The sequence below is a fragment of the Trichomycterus rosablanca genome, unplaced genomic scaffold (genome assembly GCF_030014385.1).
Source record: "Trichomycterus rosablanca isolate fTriRos1 unplaced genomic scaffold, fTriRos1.hap1 scaffold_229, whole genome shotgun sequence".
NCBI lineage: Eukaryota > Metazoa > Chordata > Actinopteri > Siluriformes > Trichomycteridae > Trichomycterus > Trichomycterus rosablanca.
In genome coordinates this window covers 8195-15501 of record NW_026947057.1, presented here as the reverse complement: position 1 = coordinate 15501, position 7307 = coordinate 8195, and the positions used below count along the sequence as shown (strand labels likewise).

The 7307-nt window shown below is 42.3% G+C and overlaps 1 protein-coding gene across 1 annotated transcript; it reads right to left on the bottom strand.

Moving 5' to 3' along the window:
- Positions 1-1473: 1473 nt before the first annotated feature.
- LOC134306849 (serine/threonine-protein kinase pim-1-like) lies at positions 1474-6811 on the bottom strand. The gene is made up of 13 exons (XM_062990398.1): positions 6684-6811; positions 6467-6578; positions 4952-5105; positions 4665-4760; positions 4383-4477; positions 4092-4160; positions 3090-3462; positions 2828-3004; positions 2627-2739; positions 2480-2511; positions 1971-2256; positions 1699-1806; positions 1474-1584 (listed from the first exon to the last, which is right to left on the bottom strand). The coding sequence occupies exons 1-9, from the start codon at positions 6809-6811 to the stop codon at positions 2633-2635; spliced, it is 1311 nt and encodes a 436-aa protein (XP_062846468.1). The 3' UTR covers positions 1474-1584; positions 1699-1806; positions 1971-2256; positions 2480-2511; positions 2627-2632.
- Positions 6812-7307: the final 496 nt, after the last annotated feature.

Below are 7307 nucleotides of genomic sequence, written 5' to 3'. Positions count from 1 at the left end.
TGCTGTTGTGAGTTTCAGCTGTTGATCTTTTACAAAGCAGTGCACCAGATAAATAACCATCAAAAAAGTCATTTAAGATAAAACTCTGAGACATTTAAAAATTGGAGAATTATAAGTTATTGTGTGTTTGTGTAATCCAATTAAAATTTGGGCGTAACTAATGTTTTGTTTATGTTCTGGTGGTTTTATGCTGTTTAAAGTAAAGTGTATGTATAGCCCACGTTTGATTTATGTTTAAGCCAATCAGCATGAAGGGTCACAGGTCAGGAAAAGACCGAGAGAAAGTGGGTGGAAAAAGAAGAAAATAGCGTGATGTGAAACAAGTGTCATGTAAGCGGGTAAAACACCTGTTTAGGATTCATTTCTGTTGATGTGTAAAGACAAACGGACAGTGAGTCTTACATTAACATGTTGCAGTCGATTAGTGACATTGTTTATGCTGTATCAGCCGTGAAACTTCGTCTCTTGAGTTTTCACGCATGGACATTGAGGGCAGTACGCTTCCTCAGCAACTGTGACGATTACAGTGGATTTAAAGCATCGGATAAACTCTGGTTGTTTCATCCAAGATCAAAAGAGAAAAGACTGGTGGATTTGTTTCTGTTTTATCCGTGTGAACAAAGAACGTGGACAGCTCCAGCACAACCGACCAAATATACACTATATTGCCAAAAGTATTCGCTCGTCTGCCTTCACATGCATATGAACTTGAGTGACTCCCATTCTTAATCCATAGGGTTTAATATGATGTCGGCCCCCCTTTGCAGCTATAACAGCTTCAACTCTTCTGGGAAGGCTTTCCACAAGGTTTAGGAGTGTGTTTATGGGAATTTTTGACCATTCTTTCAGAAGCGCATTTGTGAAGTCAGACACTGATGTTGGACGAGAAGGCCTGGCTCACAGTCTCCACTCTAATTCATCCCAAAGGTGTTCTATCGGATTGAGGTCAGGACTCTGTGCAGGCCAGTCAAGTTCTTCCACACCAAACTGGCTCATCCATGTCTTTATGGAGCTTGTGCTTTGTGCACTTGTGCGCAGTCATGTTGGAACAGGAAGGGGCCATCCCCAAACTGTTCCCACAAAGTTAGGAGCATGAAATTGTCCAAAATCTCTTGGTGTGCTGAAGCATTAAGAGTTCCTTTCACTGGAACTAAGGGGCCGAGCCCAACTCCTGAGAAACAACCCCACACCATAATCCCCGCTCCACCACACTTTACACTCGGCACAATGCAGTCAGACAGGTACCGTTCTCCTGGCAACCGCCAAAGCCAGACTCGTCCATCGGATCGCCAGACGGAGAAGCGTGATTCGTCACTCACGTCTGTATTAAGTTTCAGGTGATGGAGCGCTGCAGTCACATCAGTTTATAAAACGTCTTGATTTAAAGTAGAACAATTTAGATTCATTCTGATCTCAGTTTTTAGGTCCTAGAGAAAAATAGCGACTTAAAACATAATGATTCCTTCAATGCGCTTCACAGTTTTAAAGACATTTTATTGGTTTTGTTTCAGCTCTTGTCTCATAAACCAGACGGAGAAGGTCGAAGTGTCTTCAGGACTGGACAGGACAGACGAGGTTGTTGACCTGTAAATAGCAGGAACACAAAATAATAAACTGACAGTTAAATAACAATTCAGCACAATCAAGGTCCAATAAAAATTTGTTAAACGTGAGCAGAATTCATTTCCAGACACTCACTGTAGATCGTTGTGGCGACTCAGTGACGTTTTAGGGCTGTGTTCCGTTTCCTGCCAGGTATCAAGGTGCCCACATCTGGTTACTTCTGCCAGTAGGTTAGACTCGTTTCTATAAGACAATAACCCAAAACATACACCCAAATCCATCATTAGTGGTAAATCCATGTTTAAGGAAGAAGAGTTTAGTCTCCAGATTGGAAGCATGTTTGAAATTAGGTGATGTTTATCACTGTGAGATTAATTCTTTATTAAGCTACTTTCTCCAGCGCTCACCTTTCTGATCTGACTTTGTGGTACACTGGTGGTACTGTGATGGTGCACTGGTGGTAATCTGATCGTGCACTGATGGTTCTCTGATCATGCACTGGTGGTACTCTGATCGTGCGCTGATGGTGTTCTGATCGTGCACTGATGGTGTTCTGATCGTGAATTGATGGTGTTCTGATGGTGCACTGATGGTACTGTGATGGTACACTGATGGTGCTGAGGAATTGAGGTGATCTGAACCTCAGCTGAAGTTCTCTGGATCTGGTTCTTGTAGCAGACCTGTGCTGTGGTGCTGTAAATAATCATGTGAGATGAATTTCCATCATGTGTTAATGAGATATCAGGATAATAATGATCTAACAGGTGAAATTGATGAAACGCAGCGTGAAAAACATCTGGATTATTCAGTTGACTGACTTGTCAAGCCAATCCACAAAATATTGCTGATCTCCATCAGTCCTGCTGAGTTTCTCCAACATTACATGGAAGCAAACATCAGTCGCTGATATGCTCACCTATGATCCGTCTGCTAAAACGCTACAGGTGCCTGTAGAATAAAAACACATTTAACGATTAATCACAACACACGTGATCTGAGCTACATGCTAACACAGTCTCTCAGCTAAATCCATTGAGGTCTGTTCCTATCTGTTTGGACTGACCTGGACTTAGTTCTTGAGGCTCTCTGGAAACCAGTGGTGCTCCAGGATCTTCTCGAGGCTGGGCCGCTTCTTTGGATTCTTGCTGAGGCAGCTCCTGATCAGATGACGGCAGGCTGTGGGTGCAGTAATCGGTTTAGATCAAAATCCTGATGGAAACTGTGTGTACACGGGTCTAAATGTGAACGTCCTGCATCTTCTTACCCTTAGACACACCAGGTTTGAACTTCAGGTGTCCAGCAGTGATCTCCCTCTCGTTCCAGAACGGCATCTCTCCACACACTAAAACGAACAGTAAGATCCCCAGACTCCAGACTGTTGCAGTGCAGCCATGATACTTACCTCGCTTGAACCATTCAGGTGGGGCGTATAACAAGGTGCCTGAGTAAAAGTAAGAGAGATCAGTGAGGGTCACACACAGTTTTCATCTGTGTCTCGTAACTACTGACCTCTGAGGTACAATTACCTGAAAATCCCCTGTAGGGGCTCGACTTGAGCAAGTCCCCACACCCAAAATCAATGAGCTTCACTTCTAAACTGTCCAAACACACCAGCAGGTTCCCCTCCTTGATGTCTCGGTGAAGAACCCCGCGATCCTGGCAGTGACGTGCAGCGAGAACCACCTGCCACATGATGATCTGAGCCAGACGTTCAGGAAGGGCGTCGTCTCTGCGGTACTCGAAGAGGTTCATGCAGAGGACGGGTCGCTCCAGGATTAGGACGTAACACTCTGGAGTGTCGAACCATTCCAGAAGCTCTAGGACGTGTTCACAGCGAGGTGGCTTGGACGCCATCAGCCTAAACGCCACCTCTTTTGGGAGGCTGTTCTTCTCTCCAGGCTAAAATATAAGCAGACATGGTTAGAGTGGGATTGGAACCAATAGTCAACAGGCCTAGTGACATGATAGATAGACAGACAGACAGACAGATAGGCAGACAGACAAACAGAAAGATAGATAGATAGATAGATAGACAGACAGATAGACAGACAGACATAGATAAATAGATAGACAGACAAACAGATAGATAGATAGATAGATAGATAGATAGATAGATAGATAGATAGATAGATAGACGGACGGACGGACGGACGGACGGACGGACGGACGGACAGACAGATAGATGTATTGTGGGCTATTGTAGTCTAGTGGTTAAGGTTTTGGACTAATAATCAAAAGGTCGCTGGTCCAAGCCCCATCACTGCCACGTAGCCACTGCTGGGCCCTTGAGTAAGGCCCCTAACCCTCAATAGTTCAGACTGTATTCTGTCACTGTACTGTAAGTCACTTTGGATAAAAGCGTCTGCTAAGTGCTGTAAATGTAATCTGTATCTAGAGCCTGACTCAGTAAGGTGTGTTAGTTAATGTTAGAAAAGTTTATGGACACCTAGTTTTTGTCAACATTTGGTTTTTTATCTGGATGATGTTGCATCTCTGCAGTATTTCACAAGTGTAAAAATGTTCCTTACGATGGTGATGAGTTCGTCGATGGTGATGAGTTCGTCGCAGGTTGTCTTCAGCACAATCTTCACAGCGACCTGTTAAAACATGCAGAACATCATGAACAAAATCATAAAGGAATATTACGGGAACAGACTTTACAGCTCGACCAACCGTAACCGAGAGGCTGAAAAGAAGCGCTCGCTTTTTAACTACAGGTTTGATGAGATGTAAAGTCGTTGTGTACGTTGAAAGTGAAGCAACTTGTAATGATGAACGTGTCTTGTGTGGCACTGAGCAGAGCCGAGTAAATATTTTACCTCTTGTCCATCAGTCTTCCGGAGTCCTGCGAAGACCGAACCACAGCCGCCTTTCCCCAAGAGCTTTCCCACTCGGTACCGTCTATCAAAGTCCTCTGTAAAACAGGGTATGTTTTTAATCTGATATAAAGTTTACTTTTCTCAGTTATTAATGAAGCAGTAGAGAAGATTCGTTCTATAAAAGCTGTGAGGCTGGACAGAACTTTAGAAGATCCTACGTAAACTTTAGAACGCCACGTCATTTTATGTGGTCCGCGTGAGCTTAAAAGACGTCTGGCTGACCTGTGTGGATGGAGTAGCTGGAGAACGTGCTCAGTTCCTGCTCCAGGCTTTCTCTGATATGTGGCGTCCGTCCGACTCTAGCTCCGGCAATCTCGACTTAAAAGAGGTATTTTGTGTTAGTGTTATCACTTTACATCTTACACACAATCACAGAGTAAATCTTTATTAGAAATGAGTTCTAAATCAAACCTGAACTGGATCCTTCACTCAAAACTTCAATCTATTACATTTAATATAAAATACATTTAATAAAAACGCTTCTAGTGGTCGTGCTGTATCGTACTCACCACTGTGCAGTAGAGACGCATCGGAGAAGGAATCGTACTCGGCAGCAGGTTCGAGTACAATCTCGCCAACAGTAGAGAAGATTCGTTCTATAAAAGCTGTGAATCTGGTCAGAACTTTAGAAGGAGAGCTGCTCCTCTGGACTGAAGTCTTGCTCTTATCACCAGCTACTGTTTACACAAACGTCATTAAATCACTGTTAGTAACTGATCTCCAACACATCAGATGTAGAACAGCTGTATAGAACACGTGTGTCAATCTTAAATCTGACCGCCATGTCATTTTATGTGGCCCGTGTGAGCTTAAAAGACGTCTGATTGTCTTAAAATACTCTGTAAAAACCTACATAAACTGCATCTCCCACAATGCATGTGGATTTTGTGACCCGCAACATGACCGCATCCCGCCACTAGATGGCGGTGTTTCTACACCAGCATTTAACTGAGGCGGTTTTCCAACAAGTGATGCCGAGAAATATTTACACATAATGCCAAAACTGAAGCAGAAGGAGGACATTTTATGAAAGATGTGAAAGTGAAAATGAGTTTGTGCTTCAGGAAGAGAAAGCGGTACGGTCTCTTGTGTTATGAGGCGTGTCTGTGGTAAAGGAGGACAATATAAATGTAGACATACGTTATAAATATACAGGATAAATTTGTCTCACATTTTAACACCAAACACAGAATTTATCCTCCAAGAAAAACAACAAACTGTCCAAGAATTAAAAGGCAGAGAGCAATGGGCAGTTGTAGCCTAGTGGTTAAGGTACTGGACTAGTAATCAGAAGGTTGCTGGTTTGAATCCCACCAATGCCAGGATGCTGCTGTTGGGCCCTTGAGCAAGACCCTTAACCCTCAATTGCTCAGACTGTATACTGTCCCAGTACTGTAAGTCGCTTTGGATAAAAGCGTCTAATAAATGCCAATAATGTAAATGTAAATGCAGTCACAGCAGGATACGTTACAATCGGCACTTTGAGGGCCACCATGATGCTGATGTGGCCCTCGGTGAAAATGAGTTTGACACCCCGGTATAGAGCTTTACAGAGACATGAATTATAAACGTTTTATTATTAAATCACACCAGTTCACCCAGTGAGTGGAAACACTTCAAGCTTCCTTCAGTCCTCATGTTGTGCTGCATGATTGTGTGTTGTGGCCTGGATGCCGGTATGTTTAGACCTCAGGTACAGACTAACTGAGATTTAGATTTGAGATGTTTACTCTCTTTTAGTATTCTTAAACTAAATACCAGCTAAAATTCATCCACACCATAAAATAAAATCTATCGACGTCATAAAATGAACTAAAAGAGATGAAATGACAGTGTTTAGAAGGTGAGCGCTGGATTGTGAGACGTCATTTTCTGACATTTATTTTCTTTTTCTCTGCATTTAAATGTAAAAGAATCTTAGCGAAACAGTCATGATTGGACGTTTTGACTCTATACGATCTGTAAAGTGTTAGTGATGCTCTAAAGAGGTTTATGAGAGTAAAACAGAATTAAAAGAGAGTCACCTCGGCCTCGGAGTCGTCTCTTCTGTTATCATCAGTTTTAACGACGATGTTCTGAATAGTTCTGATCCAGGCCTCTCTTCTCTCCTCTGAATCAGCCTGTAATACACATTTCCTACACACACACACACACACACGTGTAAACATGTACACAACACGTGCTTTATCATAAATATAGAATTATAATGAATGTTCATGGCTGATGGTGAACTCGACTCACTTTGTAGGTGAAACCACCTTAAAGCAGAAACGGCATCCGATGCTCTTATAGTGTTCAGCCGTGCACAGACGTAGATCCTCCATCACCACAGTGGGGTTCTGCTGGGGGGCAAATACTTTATCAAACATCTTCTCCAAATACCATTTTAAATCAAAGCACAAGCAAAACGACTCAAACTTTAGCAAACGAGTCCTTACAAGTGATTCTTTAGAATCAGTTTGAGTAATTTCTCCTTTTTTATTTATTTATTTATTAGGATTTTAACGTCATGTTTTACACACTTTGGTTCCATTAATGACAGAAACGGTAGTTACCGTGCCGCCCCCTTTTTTATATATACAGCGGTACCTTGTAACTCACCATTTCCCTTAAACTCAACATGTTCAGTTTGTTTTAAAAAAAATTATTTATTTAATTTTAAATGAACAATAAACAGCCGCTTTGTTCAGCAGTAAAACCTCATCAGCGTGTGAATCTGAGCTGAATCTGCATTAGTGTGAAATAAGCATCAGATCCAGTGTTACAGCTCCACATGTATCTGTGTTTATCTGGATTTTCCTTCCTGTTTCACTTTTAAACTTGTGTTACAGCTCGAGCTTCTGAGAAATGGTGAGAATCAGAGTC

What these genes read in the sequence shown, in the direction of transcription:
- LOC134306849 (XM_062990398.1), bottom strand. Translation starts at nt 6,811, where the DNA reads ATGTTTGATAAAGTATTTGCCCCCCAGCAGAACCCCACTGTGGTGATG. An exon ending in GAGACGACTCCGAGGCCGAG is followed by an intron (nt 5,106 to 6,466) that starts GTGACTCTCTTT and finishes GCTGGTGATAAG; the next exon opens with AGCAAGACTTCAGTCCAGAG. An exon ending in CAAACCTGGTGTGTCTAAGG is followed by an intron (nt 2,740 to 2,827) that starts GTAAGAAGATGC and finishes CTGCACCCACAG; the next exon opens with CCTGCCGTCATCTGATCAGG.